The sequence below is a fragment of the Esox lucius genome, chromosome 13 (assembly GCF_011004845.1).
Source record: "Esox lucius isolate fEsoLuc1 chromosome 13, fEsoLuc1.pri, whole genome shotgun sequence".
Taxonomy (NCBI): Eukaryota; Metazoa; Chordata; class Actinopteri; order Esociformes; family Esocidae; genus Esox; species Esox lucius.
In genome coordinates, this window is record NC_047581.1 from 29471353 (window position 1) to 29497817 (window position 26465).

Genomic DNA, 26465 nt, shown 5'->3' on the forward strand with positions numbered 1-26465 from the left:
TGGGAGTGTCATGGTTTGGGACTGCATGAGTGCTGCCGGCACTGAGGAGCCACAGTTCATTGAGGGAACCATGAATGCCCACATGGAATGTGACATACTGAAGCAGAGCATGATCCCCTCCCTTCAGAGACTGGGCCGCAGGGCAGTATTCCAACATGATAACGACCCCAAACACACCTCCAAGACGACCACTGCCTTCCTAAAGAAGGTGAGGGTAAAGGTGATGGACTGGCCAAGCATGTCTCCAGACCTAAACCCTATTGAGCATCTGTGGGGCATTCTCACACAGAAGGTGGAGGAGCGCAAGGTCTCTACAATCCACCAGCTCCGTGATGTCGTCATGGAGGAGTGGAAGAGGACTCCAGTGGCAACCTGAGAAGCTCTGGTGAACTCCATGCCCAAGAGGGTTAAGGCAGTGCTGGAAAATAATGGTGTCCACACAAAATATTGACACTTTGGGCCAAATTTTGACATTTTCACTTTTGTTGCCAGCGGTTTAGACATTAATGGCTGTTTGTTGTGTTATTTTGATGAGACAGCAGATTTACACTGTTATACAAGCTGTACAGTCAGTAATTTACATTGTAGCAAAGTGTCATTTCTTCAGTGTTGTCACATGAAAAGATATAATCAAATATATACAGAGGGGTGTACTCACTTTTGTGAGATACTGTATATTTTATATATATATATAACTTCAAAACCAGGACCAATATTACATACTAAAAACCTGTACACCACGCCATTTTGAAAGGTGAAAATTGAGCGTCTGAGAGAATACTTTCCTAACTGACTTCTGTGTAAAACCATAACTTGTCTTTTCACCACTGTGACAAGGAAGCGTCAAGCAACAAGCAAGAACGTACACAAATTAATAGTTCCATTAATAAAAAAAACGACACAATCACTCAAGTTAAATATAGATTTGTTAATTTAATACTAAAGTAGAGGGCATTAACAGGTCGGTTCTGAAGAAGAGCAGACAGACAGCAACAACAGGTGTGTGTCTTCAGACCGGGTCGGTCCGGTCTACTTAGCGGACCTCCTGGTCCTCTTATCCCAGGAGAAGTTGGCTCCGTACGACTTTGCCCTCGGCTTCTTTTCCATTTTCTCTGTGATGTCGTAGCTCCAACCTGAGAAAACAAACAACTCAGATGAATGAATTGAAGCCCGGGGGCCAAGAACAGCTTGTGTATTCCTCTTGGACCGGTTCCCATTCACAATTTAAAGTACAGTCATAAACACGCGTGGTCAGAGAGCCGTGGATAAACAGAGCCGTTCTAATCTCTATTCTGCAATGATAAACAAAACACATTTCCTCTCAAGTTAGCGTATTAGCGTCAGTCAAACAGCAGCAGTGAAGAAAGAGATTCCATAAGGTTCTCCCAGTGTGTGCGCGCGCGCGCCTTACCATTTTTCTCTGCAAAGTCGATTGCGTCCTCCTTGGAACTGAACGTTAGGTTCACATTGGACATGGGGTCAGCCCTGAAAAACGAACACAATGCAATCCATGTGATCACACAATAATAACAAATGGGAATTTCAAACTGATTCTCACAGATATATTTAAAAACCAAGCCCATTACTAAGACATGACATCAGCCAATGAGAACTATTACTCAGTGTGTTGTTTGTGTTTGGCCCCGCCCCACAGGAAATCTAGTTTAAAGTTACTTTCAAGATTTTTCCTGGGCAGTTACTTCAAAGGTGACAGGTACAGGCCTGGTGAAGTGGTCATCACACAACGCTAAGCTAGCTTGTTAGTTTAACTACTTAACTGTTTCTAAGTAACTACTGTAACTTATTTTCACTCCCTCTATCCAAGCCTTTTATCGTTAATATATTTGGATTTGCTCCACCGTTTTCACAGAAGCTGTAATTAGAGCGGTTAAAAGTGATGTGATGTTATACTGTCTCATATACCACGGCTAACAGCCAATCCTTTGACATTAGTGCTTAGCCAACCGCCAGTTACATTTAAAAAGGATTCTTTAGTGGGCTAAGGGCAGTTTTATAATGGGCAGTATCACTGAGTGCTTCTGCCATTTTTGGTCCTGCAGATATGACATCACATTCTGTTACAAATAGTCACCCGTGTGTTAGCAACATCACTTCTATTCTGGTGAGTCCATCTGAGTCCAGTGAAACGTCCTATGAATGCATTCAATTATTCAAATACAGGAACGTTTCGTAAGAGACAGAAGTTTCAAAAGTCTGAATGTTTTGGATTGTAACGTCCTTCAGCCGGAGATGCAGACACATTTGTCCAGAGTTGTCAGCAGCTGTTTTCAAACAGGTTTCGTCACAGAAACGAACGCCAAGGCCTGACAGTTCGAATGTGAAATACCTTCTTTAGACTTACTAATCTCTGGAACACAAGGATGATAGTGGAAAAGCCACAACCCGATATAATCTAAAGCTAAGCCCTGTACAATAATGTAAAACAGCTGTAACATAAAAATAAAAAAACCAGGTGAGCCTAGTTCAGACGGCCTGTAAAAGAAAGTGTTGATCGTTGTTGGTATAGCCTCTAGACATTATATATTTTTCGTTAATACACCATTAAGCATTGTGTTAAACTGAGTAACATTTCTTATTACGTTTACATCAACCACAAATAGCATCTAGACATAATTTAAAAATCCACCAGAAATAGCCGCAATATAACAGTAAACGGTTTCATTATTGGCTTCCTATAATGTAGCTACGGAAGGTTATAGAAAGCAAAGTTTTTGTCTATGCTGAACAAACCCTCTTTTGCCACTGGCCGTTTTAACAGCTAATTAGCCATTCACGAATGACATTCATACAGTATCTATCAATAGAGGTGACGATAACTGACTTTTTCGTCAAGTGAAAATACGAGAGAATCATGTAACCAGCGAAGTGTTTGTCTATTCTGAACAAATCCTAATATCCACCAGAACTGTTTTATTTTAGGCTTCCTATTATGTAGCTGCTGAAGGTTGTAGCTAGCGAAGCTTTTGTCTATCCTGAACAAATCCGGGAGTCACTCACTCACTCAGTCAGTCTGTGACATTTGCTCTTCTAGGCCTGTTCCACTTAAGCGAACCGGCAAAAAGGAAAAAATACTGATTAAAGGATTGTTTTTTCAGAATTCTATTTCATGCACAATAACCATAAAGGCTAATTTACTGTAATCTGAAATAAAGATTCTTAGTTTATAGGGACACATGCTGTGGGTCCCTAAAATCCCTATGAAACTGAATGGCATCTTGTAAATCCATCCTAAAAAGATTCCATATGATAATAAAATGCAAGTTAAAAGGAAAATATATTGCAGTCTTCTGAGAAGTAATGTAGTACACTGAGTGGGACCTTACAGTCCGATCCTTCCTGTTGACCCTGTAGGAGTCATGTCAACACAACTGTTAACTTCACAAACAAGGTTTGTTTTCCTTTTTTTTTCCTTTATCATGTTACAAGTTCATCCTGAAGAGCTATACTATTTTAAATGCATTTATGTAATGACATGTTTGATGTTTAATAAACAGGATGTACCGTGTGCATACTGAAGAAATGTAAGAAAATTCAATCAATCCAATATTCAGATTTGAACAGGCACTCTGTTTGCTGTTTACTACTTTAATTCAAATTCATTCTGAATTCTAAAATTTAATTAGAATTTAGGTTCTCAGTCAAAGTCAAACTGAACACAACCTTTATGTGTGCGCGCGCGTCTTACGTGGAGGCCCAACCCATCAGAGGGTTCTCCCAGCGTTCCCTGGTGTCAAAGTCCATCTTCCACTTCTTGATTCCATGCGCACCCGACTGCATGGCGGTGCGGGCCGGAACAAAGATGTGCACTTTCCGGGTCTTGATGTGTTCTTCAGGAACCCCGGTCAAACAGGAAATGTCCTGAAGGGGCCAAACACAAACACACATTAGCGCGGCATTCATTTGTGTAAACCGTAGCCAGGCGTTTTGTGAAGTGAAATGAAAACAAGTGGTTCTTATTGGACACACCCAGGTAGTTCCCCCGGTACCACCCAGTTGGGACCTACGTCTGCCGGGAACGCTAAGGACGTGCACCGTGACCAGGAGATTTCACGTAGACCTTGACTGCAGCTAATGTCAATGGATGGCTGAGTTACCTTTTCAGATACAGTTACATCTATCACGGAACACAGTTACACTGGAGATGAGTGACACTGCGTCTGTGACTGTTACCAGTGGCAACGCGCAGGTACAAAAAAAATTTCTGGGAAACTCAAAAAGTTAAAAGTTAATAACTAGCCTGTTTTTACAGGGTCCAGATCACGAGACCCGGTAAAAAATAAATCAAATAAATCATCCCTTGACTTGGATGAAAACATACATGAAACTGCATTAATCCTAAGAGAGAGAGAATAGAGAGAGGGATGAGCAGGGAAAGAGTGAGAGAAAAGGAGGACAGGGTGATGGAGAAGGGGGTTGAAGAGAGAGACGGGGAGAGAGCAGACAACACCAGACAGAGGGAACAAAACCAAGGCCCCAGCGCGACACTACAATAGCCTCCTTCACGTACGCTGAATAAAAAGAGAACTAATTGACCCAGTTGTAGTAAAGGACTGTCTGACTGCATAACAAGTGTCTAATGCCGCTCTTACACCACTGTTGTCTGATTGGACAGCCCCAATACAGCTCTCTACTGTCCTCAGTGAACTAATGCAATGTGTGTTTGACTGCCTGCTATGACACTGCAGTGCAATGGCATGTCTGTCTGACCGTGGCTTTAGTTTACATCTTTCACTCAGTCTGTGGCTTTACATTGTGTTGGTCTGTCTGTAGCTTTTTTTTGCCATTACTTTAACCAGGTATGATAAGAACAAATTTTTATTCACACCATGTGTCAGTCTTTCGCTTCAGGTTAGGTCTGTCTGTGGCTTAATTTCAGGTCTGTCTTTGGCCTCAGGTTAGGTCCACCTTTGGCTTCAGGTTGTGTCTGTAGAGTATGATGCCAACTCATTACAAAAACCCCAGTGCAGACGAGGCTACCCCTCTGGGAAACATGGTTAAGGGTGGGATAGATTCCTGAATGCTTAATGCCTAAGATATATTTTAGAGTTTAAGGGTACCACATGATTCAGTTTTGCTTCATTACAGAAAACAACAGGAAACAGCTTTTTTTATTGAACCTTTATTTATAAACTGAGACAAATGTGTATTTTACATTGGAGCCCTACAGTACAGCAATTGAAACTATTTGAAGCAAAATGAACAAAATACAGACACTAATGCGTCTGACCGTTTAGTTTCCAACAAATAAAAAAAGTATTGGAACTGGTGTGAACCGCAAATGTCGTCTAGCTGGAATTTTACAAGGACAAATAAAGGACAATCCCATAAAATACCTTGACTTAATTCAAACACAAAGAAAAAACTAAAATGTTCCTGTTCCAGAGAAAGAGAGGGAAAATCCCAACCTTTTGCTATAAAATATATGCATATTTCTGGTTGGTTCAACTGAAGCCCATTCAGAGCCCTATAGAGAACCTGGTCCAATTCTTCTGGGAATTAGCAAACAAGCGATGGGAAGTCGGCGACAAAACGCAGACAAACCTCCCAGCACGCCGGCCTCAGCCACCCAGGACTGGAGGGCCTTCCAGGGCGCTCCCCTTTCAATACAAGAATTTCACACATTTCAATGGCCATTACAACTTCAAAGAATCAAATTTTCATCATTGTCTGTCATCTGCCAGTTGATTTGTATAAAGGGGGTCTTTTGCATGAACTCCACACAAAAGCCGGCAGTACAGCTAACCGGCTGTGTAGCTTTGGTTAGTAGCTTTGGTTCCCCCCCCAAACGTCCCGACAGACAGCCACGCTAAGCCTGCTAAATTATAGACCAGTAAATCTCTCCAGCTCGCCTGAAAGAAGCAACACACATAACCCATAATAAGTTGAAACCAGAGTGTGTTTCAACACAATCTCTCAAATTTATATTAAAAAAGGAACATTAAAATAAAGGAAACGTTAGAGAGGAGAAAGGGGGAAGAAGGTTAAAGAGTGCTTGGTAATTATTTCCGGTTGCCCTATCTACTTAACCTTAACAATTCTCACTTGTCAGAGCTGAGCAAAACAGCCTTCTTTTAGAAGGGGGGGGGGGGGGGGGGGGGGGGGGGGGCAGACTGACCTGGGCGAGACATAGAGAGACCAAAACAGACAAACACAGAAAAAGAGAGATACAGAAAGAGAGACACAAACCAGACTAGATCTCGATTTGATGAAAGCAACTGTGACAGCATATTAAGTGAAGATTCTATGTCACAGTCAAACTTTCCTGCAGAGTAGTTTGAAGGTTTTGTCACAGTGGTGCTTTCGTTGAGTTGTTTAAAGGTCCAGGCAGAGATTTTGTGGAAAATGTGCAGGGCACTGCATTTATTGTTGGACACAATTATTTTTGGGGAAATGTATTGAGTAACATCATTAATTAGCATTAAATGTAAACATTAAGGGACGGTTTCACAGGCTGAGATTAAGCCTAGTCTAGGAAAAAAAAGTTCAATAGAAAACTCCATTGAGCTTGCTTTTTTATTCCTAAACTAGGCTTAATCTGTCTGCAAAACCGGCCCCAAAACATTCACTCATACCTACACACTTAACGGTAGACGGTTAGAAATAATTCAGGATTGGCCTGGACCTTTCAGATACTTTGTTCACTACATGTTGGAGAATGTGCCTAAATTCACGCTAAGCAACTTCGTGTAGTAAAGTGACAGGTGGAATTAATTAATTAGAAAAAAATGTGAATTGAAAATGTCAGAAAAATAAGGATGTTTTGATATAGCTGCATTACCATTGTGAATTCATGCAACATTAACAGGCTACGGCATTTCATGTCATTTGACGGCATAACCACGTCAGAGAATTGTTCATGATATTGCAATGCACAGTCACCTTTTAAAGTATAGATGACATGTAAAACCATGGTTGAATTATTGGATATACTACAGACTCAGATGATGGGATATCAAATGGAAGGCTTATCCTCCATTGGAAGATTTGCCATCCGCTGCATTTAAGAGAGACGAGTGGAACTATTTTGCAGTAAGTTCAGGGGCTCAGCAAGCAAGCAAGTTTATTTATATAGCACAATTCATACATCGAAGCAATTCAATGTGCTTTACAAAGAAAAATATATGAAAGTACAATAACATAAAAACAAATACTCAAATGAAAACAGCAGTTTATATACAGCAGACATTAATATGTCATAAAAACCATATCTTAGATACAAAGATAGCTACTGACATTATGTATTAGTCTGTAGCCAGCTATGCATGCATTTATAGAACATTTAATTCCAAACATCATGTGCTGTAAGACATCTTTCCTTGAATTAGCCAGATTTTCAATAATTTCATAACTTTAAGCCATGTGCTCGCCATAAAATTAAAGACAATGTTTTTTCATGCACTCACGAAGCATGGCAAGTAGCTACGTTAGCTATAACGTTTTGTTTGCAAAGTTATAAAATGGACACAAACCCTAAGTTTCTCTTCATCCGATTCATTGACTGTTAATTTTCTTTCTAGATTATCATGATAACATTCAAGAACGGAGCAGCATACAGAGACTGACTTGAAAACAGAAACGCCAGTGCAAAAGTCCGTTTTTGGAGCAGTAGAATGGTCCGCCCTGAAACAAGACCACATGAACCATAAAGGATACATATTTTCTTCAAGTGAAGACGTTTAACTCACAGCATTTATTTTAAAATGAAAGTCAAACCAATCTGATTCAAGTTTCAAACAATGATGATTACCAGTTGTTACCCATTAAAAATATCTTTAAATGTATGATATAAACCCATTGATACTTGAACAATACAATATGGTGGGAGGCCGCTGATAATATTGACATGGATCAGGATTGTCATAACTGTTTCAAGTATAGCCATGTGTTTTCTGCAAACGTGAAAAAAAAAAATCTATAGGCCAACTTGCCAGGAACATTAATAGGTGTATATACAGTGGTGCTCATGTTTGCATACCCTCGCAGAAATTGTGAAATTTAGGCATTGATTTTGAAAATATGACTGATCACGCATAAAAAAGTGTGGTTGTTTCAAGGAGCACAAAACAACGATACTTGAACAAAATTGAGCTGCATGGTCGAGTTCCCAGAAAGAAGCCTTTACTGCGACAATGCCATAAAAAAGCCTGGTTACAATATGCCTAACAACACCTTGACACGCCTCACAGATTCTGGAACACTGTAATTTGGAGTGACGAAACCAAAATAGAGCTTTATGGCCACAACCATAAGCATTATGTTGGGAGAGGGGTCAACAAGGCCTATTGTGAACAGAATACAATCCCAACTGTGAAGCATGATGGTGGCTAACTAATATTTTGGGGCTGTGTGAGCTCTAAAGGCACAGGGAATCTTGTGAAACTGATGGCAAGATGAATGCAACATATCAGAAAATACTGGCAGACAATTTGCATTGTTCTGCACGAAAGTTGTGCATGGGACGCTCTTGGACTTTCCCACCTCTTGGACTTTCCTAAGCACAAGGCCAAGCTGACCCTCCAGTGGTTACAGCAGAAACATTTGAATGTTCTGGAGTGGCCATCACAGTCTCCTGACCTTAATATCACCAAGCCACTGTGGGGAGATTTCAAACGTTCGGTTCATGCAAGACGACCAAAGACTTTGCAAGACCTTTGCAAGACTCGTTCTCTTTACAAATCGTACCTATATTACCAATTCTCCAAGGGTATGCAAACTTTTGAGCACAACTGTATATAGACTCACCTGAAGGATTATTAGGAACATCTGTTCAATTTCTCATTAATGCAATTATCAAATCAACCAATCACATGGCAGTTGCTTCAATACATTTAGGGGTGTGGTCCTGGTCAAGACAATCTCCTGAACTCCAAACTGAATGTCAGAATGGGAACGAAAGGTGATTTAAGCAATTTTGAGCGTGGCATGGTTGTTGGTGCCAGACGGGCCAGTCTGAGTATTTCACAATCGGCCTACATGAGCATTGTTTCTGACCATGTCCATCCCTTTATGAACACCATATACCCATCCTCTGATGGCTACTTCCAGCAGGATAAGGCACCATGTCACAAAGCTCGAATCATTTCAAATTGGTTTCTTGAACATGACAATGAGTTCACTGTACTGAAATGGCCCCCACAGTCACCAGATCTCAACCCAATAGAGCATCTTTGGGATGTGGTGGAACGGGAGCTTCGTGCCCTGGATGTGCATCCCACAAATCTCCAACTGCAAGATGCTATCCTATCCTATATGGGCCAACATTTCTAAAGAATACTTTCAGCACCTTGTTGAATCAATGCCACGTAGAATTAAGGCAGTTCTGAAGGCGAAAGGGGGTTTAACACAGTATTAGTATGGTGTTCCTAATAATCCTTTAGGTGAGTGTATATGTTAACTAAATGATTGAACATCAACAGGTGTATGTATGTATGTATGTATGTATATATATATATATGTATATATATATATATATATATATATATATATAAATAACCCCACAAAAGTGAGTATACCAGCATGGGCATGGAGTTCACCAGAGCTTCACAGTTTGCCACACGAGTCCTCTTCCACTCCTCCATGACGACATCACAGAGCTGATGGAAGTTAGAGACCTTGCGCTCCTCCACCTTCCGTTTGAGGATGCCCCACAGATGCTCAATAGGGTTTAGGTCTGGAGACATGCTTGACCAGTCCATCAACTTTACCCTCAGGCAGTGGTTGTCTTGGAGGTGTGTTTGGGGTCGTTATCATGTTGGAATACTGCCCTGCGGACCAGCCTCCGAAGGGAGGGGATCATGCTCTGCTTCAGTATGTCACAGTACATGTTGGCATTCATTGTTCCCTCAAACCGCCACCCCTTCAACCTCTGCAGCAATGCTGGCAGCACTTCACTTAGGGGTGTACTAACTTTTGTTGCCAGCGGTTTAGACATTAATGGTTGTGTGTGGAGTTATTTTGAGGGGACAGCAAAAGTACAATGTCATATAATGTGCACACTCACTACTTTACATTGTAGCAAAGTGCCATTTATTCAGTGTTGTCACATGAAAAGATATAATCAAATATTTGCAAAAATTTGAGGGGTGTACTCACTTTTGTGAGATACTGTATATGTTAACTACCTAAATGAGTGAACATCAGAATGCCACTAATTTGTTATTCGTATGGAAATGACCCTTGCGCTCAAATTACATTTACTTAACATTAAATGCAAAGTTAATATTTATAGAAATAAAGGTAAACACTTCACAACAAACTGACTGTAACATACTTCAGTGCAAATCAAACCATGCCAAGACCTAAATAATGTACAATTAGAAACAAATGAAAACTGATAACTGAACAAAGCATTGATGAACTTCGCCTTCTGGCTTTGGCTACACTATAGCCTCCTCAGCCTCCTCTGGGCTAATGTCCAGACAGAAGAAGGGAACCAGTTGTGGAAAAGGCACAAACGTCCACCAGTCGTCCAGGAAGCTGAGGAGTCCCCTACAGAAACCGTTCCTCTGTCATTTCTGTCTCTGCCACCCCCTTGCCCCTCAGGCATCCCTTTCCTTTAAAAACAGTGGCTGGACTCCAACAGCATAGTAGACAGCCCCTAAACACTCAGCCCTTACCTCACGTTTTCCATTGTCACATCAAAGTGCACTTGCAAGTAGAGATCTGACTACAGTTCACACTGGTGAACAGATGATGTCTACTTTGCTTTTAGAATCCAGCCAGTATTGTTGTGCGGATGTCAGCTGGGCCTTCAACCTCCTGTCCAATAGTTCAGTCATTTAATCAGCATCTTGATATGCAACCCCTGTGAGGTGGATGGATTATCTCGGCAAAGAAGAAGTGCTCACTAACACAGATTTAGACAGATTTGTGAACAACATGAGAGAAATAGGCCTTTTGCGTACATAGGGAAAGTCTTAGATATTTTAGTTCAGCTCATGATAAATTGGGGCAAAAACAAAAGTGTTGCGTTTATAATTTTGTTCAGTGTAGCTACACCTGTCCACCAAATTAAACCCAAATACTGGCAACTGACAACGTACAGGATGTATTTTACATGAGGTTTCAGCTGCTTGACTTGTAGGTTGCACATCTTGTTAAGCATCAACGCTGTCTGCATAAGACTGGGGGTGCCAATAACAAATGTGTTAAAGCATTATAGTACAGCACTGTAGTAATTTAGCATAAAACCTATCCAGAGCACATTTCTTTAAAGTTGTATGAACCATCTGTAAGTACAAACTCACCAGCGATTGCACATTTTAATACAACTAACATCTTTTCTCTGAACCATGGTAACTAGCTATGGTTAACTCAAAAGCCCGCCCGCGCGCACGCGCACGCGCACACGCACACGCACACGAGAACAAGTACTTGAAACACTGCCGATTTTACAGGTTTTCCCACTTTCAAAACATGGTCTGTAATTTTATCATAGGTACACTTCAACTGTGAGAGACGGAATCTAAAAAAATCCAGAAAATCACATTGTATGATTTTTAAATAATTAATTTGCATTTTTTTAATTTGCAACCAGTAAGAATTCCAGCTCTCACAGACCTGTTTGTTCTCCACTCATTACCTGTATTAACTTCACCTGTTTAAACTTGTTACCTGTATAAAAGACCCCTGTCCACACACTCAAACATACTCCAACCTCTCCACAATGGCTAAGACCAGAGAGCTGTGTAAGGACATCAGGGATAAAATTGAAGACCTGCATAAGGCTGGGATGGGCTACAGGACAATAGGGAAGCCGCTTGGTGAGAAGGCAACAACTGTTGGCGCAATTTAGAAAATGGAAGAAGTTCAAGATGATGGTCAATCTCCATCGGTCTGGGGCTCCATGCAAGATCTCACCTCGTGGGGCATCAATGATCATGAGGAAGGTGAGGGATCAGCCCAGAACTACACGGCAGGATCGGGTCAATGACCTGAAGAGAGCTGGGACCACAGTCTCAAAGAAAACCATTAGTAACACACTACACCGTCATGGATTAAAATCCTGCAGCGCACGCAACGTCCCCCTGCTCAAGCCAGCGCATGTCCAGGCCCGTCTGAAGTTTGCCAATGACCATCTGGATGATCCAGAGGAGGAATGGGAGAAGGTCATGTGGTCTGATGAGACAAAAATAGAGCTTTTTGATCTAAACTCCACTCACCGTGTTTGGATCAAGAAGAAGGATGAGTACAACACGAAGAACACCATCCCAACCGTGAAGCATAGAGGTGGAAACATCATTCTTTGGGGATGCTTTTCTGCAAAGGGGACAGGACGACTGCAACGTATTGAGGGGAGGATGGATGGGGCCATGTATCGCGAGAGCTTGGCCAATAACCTCCTTCCCTCAGTAAGAGCATTGAAGATGGTTCTTTCAGCATGACAACGACCCAAAACACACACCCAGGGCAACTAAGGAGTGGCTCCTTAAGAAGCATCTCATGGTCCTGGAGTGGCCTAGCCAGTATCCAGACCTGAACCCAATAGCAAATCTTTGGAGGGAGCTGAAAGTCTGTATTGCCCAGCGAAAGCCCCGAAACCTGAAGGATCTGGAGAAGGTCTGTTTGGAGGTGTGGGCCAAAATCCCTGCTGCAGTGTGTGCAAACCTGGTCAAGAACTACAGGAAACGTATGATCTCTGTAATTGCAAACAAAGGTTTCTGTACCAAATATTAAGTTCTGTTTTTCTGATGTATCAAATACTTATGTCATGCAATAAAATGCAAATTAATTACTTAAAAATCATACAATGAGTTTTCTGGATCTTTGTTTTAGATTCCATCACTCAAAGTTGAAGAGTACCTATGATAAAAATTACAGACTTCTCCATGCTTTGTAAGTGGGAAAACTTGCAAAATCGGCAGTGTATCAAATACTTGTTCTCCCCACTGTACACAGACACAGACAGACACAGACACACAGACTATAGACAGATAGACACACACAGTGCTGGTCATAAAATTTGAATATCATCAAAAAGTTTATTTTCTGTAGGCAACACAATCATGGGGAAGAATGCTGACTTGACAGCTGTCCAAAAGACGACCATTGACACCTCGCACAAGGAGGGCAAGACACAAAAGGTCATAGCTAAAGAGGCTGGCTGTTCACAGAGCTGTGTCCAAGCAATAGATGTGGTCGAAAAAAGTGTACAAGCAATAGGGATAACCGCACCCTGGAGAGGATTGTGAAACAAAACCCGTTGAAAAATGTGGGGCAAAAGAGATTCACAAAGAGTGGACTGCAGCTGGAGTCAGTGCTTCAAGAACCACCACGCACAGACGGATGCAAGACATGGGTTTCAGCTGTCGCATTCCTTGTGTCAAGCCACTCTTGAACAAGACACAACGTCAGAAGCGTCTCACCTGGGCTAAACACAAAAAGGCCTGGACTGCTGCGGACTTATGTTCTCTGATGAAAGTACATTTAGCATTTCTTTGGAAATCAAGGTCTCAGAGTCAGGAGGAAGAGAAGAGAGGCACAGAATCCACATTGCTTGAAGTCCAGTGTAAAGTTTCCACATTCAGCGATGGTTTGGGGTGCCATGTCATCTGCTGGTGTTGGTCCACTGTGTTTTCTGAGGTCCACGGTCAATGCAGCCGTCTACCAGGAAGTTTTAGAGCACTTCATGCTTCCTGCTGCTGACCAACTTTATGGAGATGCAGATTTCATTTTCCAGCAGGACTTGGCACCTGCACACAGTGCCAAAGCTACCAGTACCTGGTTTAAGGACAATGGTATCCCTGTTCTTAATTGGCCAGCAAACTCGCCTGACCTTAACCCTATAGAAAATCAATGGGGTATTGTGAAGATGAAGATGCGATACGCCAGACCCAACAATGCAGAAGAGCTGAAGGCCACTATCAGAGCAACCTGGGCTCTCATAACACCTGAGCAGTGCCACAGACTGATCGACTCCATGCCACGCAGCATTGCTGCAGGAATACAAGCAAAAGGAGCCCCAACTAAGTATTGAGTGCTGTACATGCTCATACTTTAATGTTTATACTTTCCAGTTGGCCAACATTTCTAAAAATACTTTTTTTGTATTGGTCTTAATTAATATTCAAATTTTCTGAGACACTGAATTTGTGATTTTCATTAGTTGTCATTTATAATCATCACAATTAAAGGAAATAAACATTTGAAATATATCAGCATGTGTGTAATGAATGAATATACAAGTTTCACTTTTTGAATGGAATTACTGAAATAAATCAACTTTTTGATGATATTCAAATTTTATGACACACACACACACACACACACACACCAATTACCCATCTATTTGAAAGGTGTGCAAAAGAAGCCAGATTAATTTGTCCAACCTAGTGAGCACTAAGTTAAACTAGCTACCATTACATACTGTACAGAACTGAGCTAACTAGGTAGCTAGCTAGCTAGCAAACAGCATTACGACAGAGCATTATTTAAAATCAAAACTTAACTTGTTGAAGAAATCAATAAGCATGTTCAACCATAAACACTTACCAGTTTCTTTCTGGGCAGCCCGGTATATTTTGTCTGGATAATACTTCAGAGTAACACCTTTGTAGCTAATGGATTTTTTCCCCCAAATATCGAATTTGTCAAAATATACAAATAAATAGCGTCGGCGGCACATCATACATTTCAACACATGAAGCCACAGCCATCGTATGGGGGACAACCTCTCCACTTTGTTCCACAGACAGATATTATAAATGCTGTTGTTTCAGGGCTCTTTTTGAAGTGGTCGGATGTGTAATAAAATACCAAAAAAAACTGTAGTGACTAAAAGGAATGATTTTGACCATGTATGGGCGTGTCGAAATGCAAGTGAGTCTAACAAGAAAATAAAAATAAAATATTCTCCTACCGGTGTGCGCCAACGGTCGTGGATCATTTGATAAAGCACTCTTTTTCTATAATTAAGAGCATTCTCAATTCCATTGATTTCACAAATGCTTGACAAATGAGGCCCCTGTCCTAAGTGCTTTAACAGGGACAGACCGAGCTCTAGTACACATGGTTTAAATATCCCTAAAAACAAATCTATTAAGTTGACTGAAGACAGACCAATTACAGTCTGTTTCCTGAAACAGCTGCCATAATCTGTAGTGCACTAATTTTGACTAGGGCACTATGGAATCCCTACAAGTTCTTGTCAAAAGTAGTGCATTTCCACAAATAGGGTGCATTTATGACAAACCCAGTCTGTGGTTGGACTGGGACACTAAATTGTTGTTCTGTATTATTCCAGAAAGTTTTAGATTTCCCAACCTGTCAAGAATCCCTATTTTAGGACTCCAGATTTCTTGCTAATTCCTGGAATTTAACTGTGAAAAAAATTAGTTTTGGAGACATTCCCAGGTCTTTGCAACCACTACTCGTGGTCCATAGACAAACATCCCCTGAGATGAGTGCATGAGGACCCAAGCTCCTGACACACAGATCAGAATCATCAGACACCACAGGGCTGGGGACCACACAGTGATCTTTCTCCAGACCTATCCAGTTAGCACAGCCAACCTCAGACTAAGTTATGCACGAGGTGGGGTCACCAGCACAAAGGTGCTTCATGAATACTGCCAAAACAAGCCACGGCAGTGGCACGCCACAAACCACCGCGTCAGATATTTTCCTATCCATTGTCTCGCGTAGTGAAGTAGCGGAGAAGAAAAATAGTCTAGACGTTTTATGATATGCTTGCATACATTACTTAGGAAGCTCGGAGGGCCGTCGGCAGAACAGAGGAAACAATGCGGCCGCTCTATTCCCAGGAGAACCGGAGCAGACCGGCACAAAAGGACAAGCCACACGGAGAGCACTTTTCTTCTGGCATGTACAGGAAGCAAAAAGAGAACTGTGAAGTTTGACACTGACTATTCACAGGCCCGTACAATACCTGGCTCGGCAGACAACATAGGCAGAGAGCCATGCAGGCTTAGTAGAGGGGCCTGGGAGAAGGGAAGGACTGGCAAAGTCTCCGTCATGCGAAAGCGTGTCGATATTTCTGACACCTTGGAGGATGAGGCTCCTTGGAGGATAAAGAGCAATTGGGAGCTGGCTGGCTGGCGTGGGGCCGCCCAGAGGCTGGCTGGCGTGGGGCCGCCCAGAGGCTGGCTGGCGTGGGGCCGCCCAGAGGCTGGCTGGCCAGGGGCCGCCCAGAGGCTGGCTGGCCAGGGGCCGCCCAGAGGCTGGCTGGCCAGGGGCCGCCCAGTGGCTGGCTGGCCAGGGGCCGCCCAGTGGCTGGCTGGCCAGGGGCCGCCCAGTGGCTGGCTGGCCAGGGGCCGCCCAGTGGCTGGCTGGCCAGGGGCCGCCCAGTGGCTGGCTGGCCAGGGGCCGCCCAGTGGCTGGCTGGCCAGGGGCCGCCCAGTGGCTGGCTGGCCAGGGGCCGCCCAGTGGCTGGCTGGCTGTTTAGATACAACAATTGAATTACATGTATGTTTACATTTATTTAGGATTCAGGATATCATGAATAGGTCCAGCCTACGGACACAAAGGGGTGGGAGATTTCATTGTCAAAAAGAAAGATTTGAAGTTCTGGCTCACTGTTAACAGAGCATGACAGTAGAGGCAGGCGCCGATGCTCTGTCACAACAGCAGAGGCAGAACGAGAGAAGTGGGGTTCTGTCACAACAGTAGAGGTAGAACGGGAGATGTGAGGTTCTGTCCCAACAGTGGAGCCAGGGCATGGACTGTATGTCCAGCTGTGAAAAGGCCCTGCACTGCGCCTCGGCCAGGACTTATTACGCAATGAAGGTAACAGGAGAGATCTGGTAGTTCCTCTGTGGTTTCATGGTGTAGGCTTTGAATTAAGCTGGCAAAACAAAAACGCACACCAGCTAGCTGCAGCCTATTTCCCCAGGCAGGGAACATGAAAAAAAACAAAGAACATACAAACATTACAAAACCAGGAATCAGGCTTGAATTAACCGTGCGTGCATGAGTGCACTTGTCTTCACATTAGCTTGTATACCTCAGGCTTTCTACTCCTCTCCATAGGGGGACAGTGCTGTACTTGGAAATAAGTCAAAATCCACAGGACACATAGGGATTCTGTGGCTCGCAAAGTGGTGAGCAGCACAGGCAGGAACGGGGTGGAAGGTCGAGGGCATGTCCCGACTCGATCAACATGACCACAGTCCTTGTTACTTTCCCGCTCCTCTAACAGGCACCAGGTTCCCTCGATACCCTTTGACCCCAGGTCCAATATGTGTGTGTTGGCAAGCTAATGTGTTTATGAACTACTCCTTGCAATATTTATTAGCATTTCACTTCCTTCCAGCAGAGTCAGTGGACTGCAACTTTGTTGACCAGGGTTTACTTACCACTGATCTTCTGTGCGGTTGACCCACCTAAATCTCTTCAGATGAATGCATTAACTGGAAGACACTAGTGTGGACAACGGTGTCTGACGAATGGCTCAAACGTATGAGCCCTCTTTCCTCCAAAACATCTGAGGCAAGTTGGAATAAGATGAAAAATCCACACAGATTAGTTGGTGGAGCAGAACTTAGTCTGTATACAACCGCCAAAATAATATATCCAAACAACTGAAAGACACTTCAGGCTAACCCTTAACAGAATTTTCAGGAAAAGGACAACCTTTATAAATTCAATTAAGAAAATGTCTCCGGGCATTAATACTCTCCTCTAACCTACAGTCAGTTCATCAGTGAGGGACCATGTGTAGTTCTGGTTGATCATACAAGATACATTGTTTATAGGTTAGTTACTAAGGGTGAGAACGAATAGTCGAATTGTCTACATTTTGACAAGGATGGCATTTATCAAAAAGTGAGTCTAATTTTCAAAAGTTACAAAAATAAATTGTACTATCTGTGCTAACTCACTTGACGGCAGTAATGACGGGTTATTTCTTACAAACAAATCTGGCCAATGTCCAAGTACAGGAAATGATTACAGCTAGCAAAAGCATACCTGTGCATCCTGGCCATGCCTGAAAGGGTTCTCTCGTCTGCGGACCTGATAGTCAGACTACGTAAGCCTACTAGTCTACTCCCAGAGCACGTGCATATGCACATTTTTCTAAACAAGAATAAATGTTCACAAAAAATATGGACATTGCGTAATGATTCTTTACATTTTTGTCAAGATCTTGCATCTATGGATGCGCTAGCCAGATTTTGTTTGGTTTTTGTTCATTCATTTTATATAATTTATTCCAAATTATGTTTTCTTCCAAGGATATTTTTTTATTCACTGGAACTCCTTCAGGAGTTGAAAATGAACAGACTGAGGTGTCCAGAGCTCTCGCTGCTAACTAGCCTAGCTGCACCCTTAGTTCAGAATTCTTCCTCATTTAAGCAGAGAGTTTAGGGATATTATTTATAATCCTCTGGTCTTAACCTCCAACCTAGGGTGTCTACTAGCAGGATGTTATGGCCGGGAGCTTGACCTGCAGACTCCGTGTCGGACGTGCCGACAGAGGAGCGTGAGGAGAGAAGACACTATCCCTTTAGCTCCACATGCGCACAATTATTGGATACCCCATGTCAAACAACTAGTGACCCCCTAACCCGGCCCCCAGGGCAAAACCACCAGTACCACCTCTCAGCCTACCTCAACCCTATCACAGCCAACCATTCTGGCCCAGGACCACGTCCTCAAGTGGGCTTCACTCACCACTCCTCTCAACCAGCTTGGAAGTGATTTTTATTTTTGCTAATATTTGACCTGGCAGGGTGACTGAGAGGACACAGTCATCAACAGACACGACATAGGGAATAGTTACGACGGTAGGTGCTAAGAGGGGGTGTACTTATTATGGAACGGAGTTGCTGGAGGAGCGTCACTGACACCAACAAACAGTGTAGCTGTGTCGGTGTGTTTTGATTGGTTGCGGGCTTTAGGGCAAGCAGCAGCTGTTGCTAAGGGTCGTCTTGATTCTCAGGTTACCACGACAAGAGAGAGGGAGTCCCACATGCGCATGGCCCGGGACAGCAGGGCTGGGATTGGTTTGTTTTTGCACCTCCAAAACCCTCATTACGACCTCTGCAGTCAGGATTTTTTTTTTTTTTTAGGATTGTGTTACACATTACACACAGTAACACATGTGTTGTTGTGTTTCCTATGACCCTGCCTGTTCGCTCATGGTAGCATCCGTACCTACCTTTTACTGTTTAATGGCTACTAGTCTAACCATGCAGCCACCTCGTAGGAAAACAGAGACTGTGGTCCCTGCTTGAATAACAGTAAAACAGTGCCTGCAACAGATACAACTAGTTCCTAGGCAGGAACTGGATGTAAACACGGCTGTCCAGTCAAAAGACAGAAACCCAAACAGCTGTGAGGGTCAAGTATGGTAAGGGTTAGGGTTAAGTTCAGGACAAGAAAGGTCTAGAGCAATATCTAGCTCCCCCCCCCCCCCCATGCTGAAATGACAGATTCACAATCAAACATTAAAAAACATTAAAAAAAAAACATCATTCTCTATTCTTCATCTACCAGACAGATGGGCAGGGACAACAGATGTGTGTTTTTCCCTTCCCCTCTCCACTTCAAAAACTGAGCAGGCGGCCGGCCATTTCCTCCAGCCACACAGCAAGGCCAAAGAGGCCTGAAGAGGTTCCCCCCCCCCGTAGAAGAAGTGTGTTGACTAAAATGAAATCTGTATTTAGTGGAGGCACAATAACAGCCTCTCGTCTCGGGGCCCCATCAAAGAGCCCTCTCCCCTACTGCCGGCCGGCCGGGGGGAGATTCCTGCCAAGCACGCCGTACAAGGGGGCGACCAGACAAAACAGACACTCGAGATGTCTGTGCTGGAGGGAGGGAAGACGGGAGGGGAGAGGGAGGGTCAGTGCAGCGCGCTCCAGTGCAGGTCATCCTACCCCAGGCGGTCAGGGTAGACAGGCAGGCTCAGAGAACTCACACCCGTGTACTGTGGGCCTTAACTCCCGGGGCTAAAAATATCCTGCGCGAGGAAGGACGGGGGAGGTGGCGGTGGGGGCTCAGACAGCGTTCCTCTCTAGTAGCCAGTCACGCTTCCATGTCCACATTGTCAGACGGAGAACCTGGTGGGTTGAGTTGCTCCGTTTCGTTCCGACGCACACATTCACTCCAGCTTCAACTTCTGAGACACACAGCCGTGTTACTGTTCAGACACGGCAGTTAATCGTGTGTGTCTGTTGAAGAAAAATGGAGGCGGAAACCCAAGACAATGATTTTAAATGCTGAGGCACATCGCTACTGAATACTGCATCACCGGCTTTATTTGGGAGCTTTTAAAAGGGATATTTTCCCTTTACATAAACTCTAAAACCCCGCCTCTTCAGCCTCACATAAAGACATGATTTGGTCAAGCTGCTCTTCCAAGATAAGATAAAATGGCACTACCAGACTGGACGGTGATGGCTGCAAATTAATGCAAAACAAGCCAACAGGCACTGAAGGACCATCGCCAGAATGACCTCCCTCTCTGGTAAGACCACATCTCCTTTAAAGGACTCAATAAGAAATCTTTGAGAGAGCATTAGAACTTGTATTTTCTTCATGTTAATGTGAATGAGGAGCCTCTACCTCTGTTCTTCCTGTCTGATCTGACCAGGCGCTGTCTATCTGTGGCCGGTCGCAATGTGACTCGGCATCTGACCATGGGGGGGGGGGGGGGGGGGGGGGGGGGGGGGGGGCAGGTTCAGGTGACCCCCCTGCAGCGAGAGGCATTCTGCAACACACTGTATCAGTGGCAACCCAGCCAGCCAAACCCTGGAGCGCCACAGCATGCCTAACCAAACAGTAATTACTGACAAAAGCAGGTTGGCGCCGGGTGGGAGAGCAGTGCTCCAAGAAGTGAAGTCTCACTCCTTCCTAGCTGTGTTAACAACGAACACTGTAAATCTGCCCGGTCAGCCGTCCAGGTTGGCAGAGCCAGGCTGTTGGGTTTGTTTCCCACAGGTGGCCGGTTTGAAAACGCATTCAATCACAACAGCAGGTTCGCTAAACGTCTTGAAGAGGTGAATGTACTGAAGAGGTGAATGTAATGAAGCCGGCTCAGAATAGCCCAGTCAGACGTCATGACGCAGCATCAACGTAACCGTTGAATGTTGCCATTACAGAATTACCGCCACGACAACAACTGACCGGGTGCCCACTTTAAAGACACTACAACCGTCCACAATTCATTGCCCTCTGTAAACCAAACGATTAGTTTTAGCCAAGGTCAACCTAACAGGTCAGCCAACATTAATACTCATTGTTATCATGCCAGATATCAGGGACATAAGCTATCAAACAAGTCGCTAACTATGAAACACATGACATTTGGAACCTAGCTGATTATTTCACCAACAGGACAAAGGCGAACCAATGCTATTAATCTATCAAAAGTCACCACAATCAATCAGTTGGCCACAAGTGAAATACTTACTGTTAAAAGTGTACCTGACAACTGGGATGATCCAGCAGAGTCCAATAGCCGGTTAACCTTGGCGAGGTTTAAAGCAGCCATGCAGCTGGTTATCATTGTTTAGGCTGTGCTACGAAAACAACAGGATGACACTGACCAGATGAAGTGGAAGCCTAGCTGTTAAGACCTTGGACGTCTGGAGACATCAAATAAGCCATTGACGTCAGAGCTCTGATCTATAGGTCTGTATCATCTAAACATGAGGGAAGGGAAAACCTTCACAGAAAGCAGACTATGACTACTTTGAGGACAGTTCACGATAACTGAGGCATTCCTTAATGATTTATTAAAATGATATGATTGAAACGGTTAATACCCATCCAATTAAGGTTGATTGGTGCAGCTGGCTTCAAACAAGGCCAAAGCTTATGTGGAGTCCTGTTTGGCACAAGAGGAAACTGTGACAGAAGACCTGGCCACACTAGGCAGCCCCGCCCACACTAGGCAGCCCCACCCACACTAGGCAGCCCCACCCACACTAGGCAGCCCCAGCCGGCCACGCCCACACTAGGTGGCCCCGGTATAAAATACAGGCTATTTTATATTATTGTTAGGAAGAACTGTCACACAGTCTTATTGTGATTATTTTCACTAGAACTAGTGACAGACCAGAAGCATAAGGATGTCCGTTTACATTTCCAGGAAATTCTAATGCCATTGGTCAAACGTCCAGCGCCACACGTTCCTCATGGAAAACATGGTGTGTATTCCACTACTCACCAGCTTCTCGTCCACGGTGATGAGCTGCGTGTCTTGTCCGTTTTTCTCTGCCAGCCTCCATCCCGACGTGCTAACCGACCTGGAAGAGCGTGACAGGAAGTTGGAACAGACGTTTCACGGAGAGGGGGCAGGCACACACATTCCAACACACACACCAAACATTGGGCTATAAGCTATGAAATTCCACAACAATTAACTGTCATGGAGGACTCATGAAAGAAAAGAACAGAAGAAAGTGTAAGGAGAGTATGGAAGAGTTCCCTTCCCCATGAGTTCTGTCTGGCAGAGTTTCTGGCAGGCTCCTACATGCCTGTTGGCTCGACGGGCTGGGTTCCAACACTGTTGGCTGAACCGGCTGGTTCCAACAGTATTTGAGCATTTGCTCCCCCGAGCTTGCCCAGAGTACCAAAGGGGCGGGGTTTTGGCTGTTATTCCATGGGTTCTATCACGCTAGACACGCTCAATCAAACACAGCTTTTGTACTTGAAGGATTTTGCACAACATTTCAACCTAGGTAGGTCAGCTGTTTTTGATGCCAAACCTCCCCAGCCAGACCTCCCCAGGCGACTGTCCCGGCTCAGCTGTGAACGTGCTGCCGACTTGTCACGGAACAGCCAGGAAGCGTGGCCAGTCAACAGAGTCCCAGGAGAGAGAGAGGACATGGCAGTGGACTGGGGCGCTCTGAGAGATGTGAACCAAAACATGGACAACCGGCTTCTAGCTTGTCACGAAACAGCAATGTGCCCATTTCCCAGGCTGGCTGCGAGAGCTGTGGCCAGATCAGCCTGGTCGGAGGCTGTGGTGCTCAGATGAAACAATGGTCAAAGCAGCCTTTAACTAAGTTCAACCAGGCTAACAGGAGGATACAGCCACGGGCCAGGATCACATACAGACAGACAAGAGAGACAGACAAATAGAGAGGAAGACCAGAGAGACCAACAGATAGACAGATTGGGGAAAGAGACACAGACAGGTAGACAGACTGGGGGAGACAGACCAAATGGGGGTGGGGGGTGGTTGATACAATAGCTTATAACTCTATCTGGAAACAGCTGATTTTAATAGAGTACCTACATATTCCATTGTAGAGAGGCCCATTATCAGCAACCATCAGTCCTGTGTTCCAATGGCACATTGTGTTCACAATTCCAATTTTATCATTTAAAAGGCTAATTGGTCATTAGAAAACCCTTTTGCAATTATGTTAGCACAGCTGAAAACTGTTGTGCTGATTAAAGAAGCACTAAAACTGTCCTTCTTTAGACTAGTTCAGTATCTGGAGAATCAGCAATTTTAGCAGGCAACGTTAACATTATTGTCATTGGCCCAGTGGAGCAAGTGGGTTTGAAACTTACTGACCACAACAATACAAATTCTGTCCCAAAAGTTGTAATCTATTAGCATTAACATGTTTAATCCTTTATTAAATTAATCCTGGATATATAAAAACACAATAATTAATGTTATGGTTCTTCCATCCTTTCTAATTATACAAAACAGTAACCCAAAACATTAGACTTTTAAACAAAACATACCAATTCATTCATCTCTGGGGGAAGAAGGTGAACGCTGGTCAAGTCTTAGCTACATGGTATGCGGTATTTATAAGTTCTGCAATCTGCATTTAAATTCCTGACCAGTACAATCAAGGGCCCGGAAGACGGACTCTCAGTCATCCGCTTGGCTGTCATGGAGACCAGGTGCCGTTTGCTATTGGCATGGCTAGTCAGGGACTGTTTGTGAAAGTTGTCAGTGCTTTTGTAAAAAGACCCACATTTGTCTGTTTTAGCCGAGAACTTATTTACGACAGTGCATTGGAGTTCCAGTGAACTTCAATGCACTGCCATCTTCTTCACTTGAGTTACTCCACAAGTTGTAAATGTTTTAATGGTTCAACAATACCAGACAGCAACATGTCACTTCACTACTCAACTCCAGTCACCACCAGCACACTGAAAGCGCTGCAAGGTAGTTATTTGTGCATGTGCCAGATTACAAAATCACTGGAGGATGTCGAGATTATAATGCGATTATTACTTTTTTCAATCTTCAATTTTTTTGCTGTGGTCCGATTGGGGCTGTGAGATCCAAGTTTCATTTGTCCCGACTTGACTTTTTAAGGGCCTGGGGCCAGAGGGACATCGTAATTTTCTAGCCCTGTGTGGGTACAATTACAGGCTACAAAAAAAAATTATAATAACTTTCTTCTGAAACTCATCAGTCTATTCCATGCAAAACACGGACAAGAAACTGAAGTTCTCGTACAATGCTGTGTAATAGCCCCTTCACAGAACAGTGCAAACTGTCTCTAACCAGAATAGAAAGAGGAGTGGGAGAACCCGGAGCAACACTAAGCAAGAAGACAAGTACATTAGAGTGTCTAGTTTGAGAAACAGATGCCTCACAGGTCCTCAACTTGCAGCTTCATTAAATAGTGCATGTTGTGGCCATTTGATTTTGGCCAAACTTCTTGGAAATAGAATAGAAGATATGGTGACAGTGTATAACGGTCATTCAAGTTCAGCATACCATATTAAGTAACTCACTACAAGGCAATTAAGACAATAATACATTAAAATGCACAATGTATTTATTCTACGTCATTGTATGTTGAATACATCGATTCTGTAAACCTTAGATGGCTTTGTAACTGTAAATATAATATGTAATAAATATAATATTTTATGATTGTATTTCATATCTGGAAATGCATTAAAATACTCTAGGATACATTTTAAGATTGGTGAGTAAGACTAATATTTAGCCTAACTAGCAAGGCAAGATATTAAGTTTTAACAAGAAATTAACGTACCATGAAGCATGGTATATAGCTAGCTAACAAATGAGGACAAACACAGCTAGATAGCTAGCTAACGTTAGCGCTAGCTTTGCAACTGACAAAAGCAAAGAAAACAGGTTTATAATCAGTCAAGATAGATATCCCAAGAACCCATAATGAAACGTAACTTGGAGGGGTTTTGTTTGAAGTACTGTAACACAATCTACACAAACATTAGCTAGTTGTTTAATGTTATCTAGATATAACAGTTAGCAAGCTAACTCACAACTGGGATGCTTACTGGATAAGAGAATAGAAACGTAATATGCAACACGAATACTTCATACATATGAATACAACCATGTGCGTCAAATAATTTATCGTTACCTTGTAGAATTCAGGAATATTTTTACGGCTGTATTTAGCGGGGAAACACGTCCAAAACCTAGAAGTGACATTGAGGTCGCCATGATTTTGTCAACACGGCTGATGTATGGAGACTCGGAAGGTTAAAACAGTACTAACTACTGTATCGTGCTACACGCACTCCGTCATACCAACTGGAATTGCTTAGGGCTTGTTAGATAGCATAATAAACATATCTCAATGCAAAGCTAATTTTTATAAGTATAAACTAAATTAAACCGTTTCTACAGTAACCCTGAATTTAGAATGCATTTTCATATAACAGTAGGACTGTTTAGTCTATCTCGTAATCTGCCCTGTCTTTGGCGAAGGGGAGAGTATCAAGGTAGGATTTCTGATTTAGGATCAGTTCCATGCTGTCCATGTAATCCTATGTATCGTTACCTTAATGATAGAACATTGTCACTGTTACTTTGAGACACTTCATAATATGGGCCCCTATGACAATGTAAATCATGTAAATGTGATTGTGACGTTACAAAACCCACCTCCCAGGACAAACATAATGCAACTCACCAATGAAATTCCTCCACTCAAATGGAGCCATGATTCCCGCAGCTACAATCAAATAAATGACTTACTTTCTGTGGTAAGGTTATTTCAGAATCAGACTTTCAGAACGTGCGTATGGGTTTTACGTCAGAGGCTTGTTACTGACACTCATATACAATGACTGTTAGATTACTAAAAACAAGGTTATCTGCCCGTAGCTAATTTATATTTTAGCCATTTAGGTGACGCTCTTAACAAGAGCAATTTACAGTTGTGAGAGCATGTCTGACATTACAATCGTCATGCTTTTCTAACTGAGCTACACTGGACCCAATATGGGTGTGTTTTATAACAAATTCTGATATGTTTCTACTAATTGCTATTTGACTAATTGCTCTGAAAACTAGCTGATGTGAAAAGATCACTTTGTTGCGGGAGAAATCTTAACTGAGTTGTCTGTCCAAATGTCTAATACCATGCTAAACGGTAAAAAGATGAATGCAATAAAAAAATGTTTTATATGTGTGTGCTAAATGCCAATTATTAAAAGGTAAGTCAAGATCTAAAATGTTAAATAGTTTGATAAAAGTCAGTTGTATATTATTGGTTGTAATGGTG

The 26465-nt window shown here is 43.1% G+C and overlaps 1 protein-coding gene across 1 annotated transcript; it reads right to left on the reverse strand.

The window, feature by feature from the left end:
- Positions 1-914: 914 nt before the first annotated feature.
- Positions 915-25424, reverse strand: ndufs4 (NADH:ubiquinone oxidoreductase subunit S4). Its single transcript, NM_001303711.1, has 5 exons — positions 25317-25424; positions 22151-22229; positions 3707-3879; positions 1412-1485; positions 915-1133 (listed from the first exon to the last, which is right to left on the reverse strand). The coding sequence occupies exons 1-5, from the start codon at positions 25397-25399 to the stop codon at positions 1030-1032; spliced, it is 513 nt and encodes a 170-aa protein (NP_001290640.1). The 5' UTR covers positions 25400-25424; the 3' UTR covers positions 915-1029.
- Between the last annotated feature and the right edge of the window lie 1041 nt (positions 25425-26465).

Excerpts from the sequence above, each read along its gene's own strand:
- ndufs4 (NM_001303711.1), bottom strand. The coding sequence starts at position 25,399 with ATGGCGACCTCAATGTCACTTCTAGGTTTTGGACGTGTTTCCCCGCTA. Across the intron at positions 3,880-22,150 it reads TCACCGTGGACGAGAAGCTG|GACATTTCCTGTTTGACCGG; the intron begins GTGAGTAGTGGA and ends TGGCCCCTTCAG. Across the intron at positions 1,134-1,411 it reads CGACTTTGCAGAGAAAAATG|GTTGGAGCTACGACATCACA; the intron begins GTAAGGCGCGCG and ends TTGTTTTCTCAG.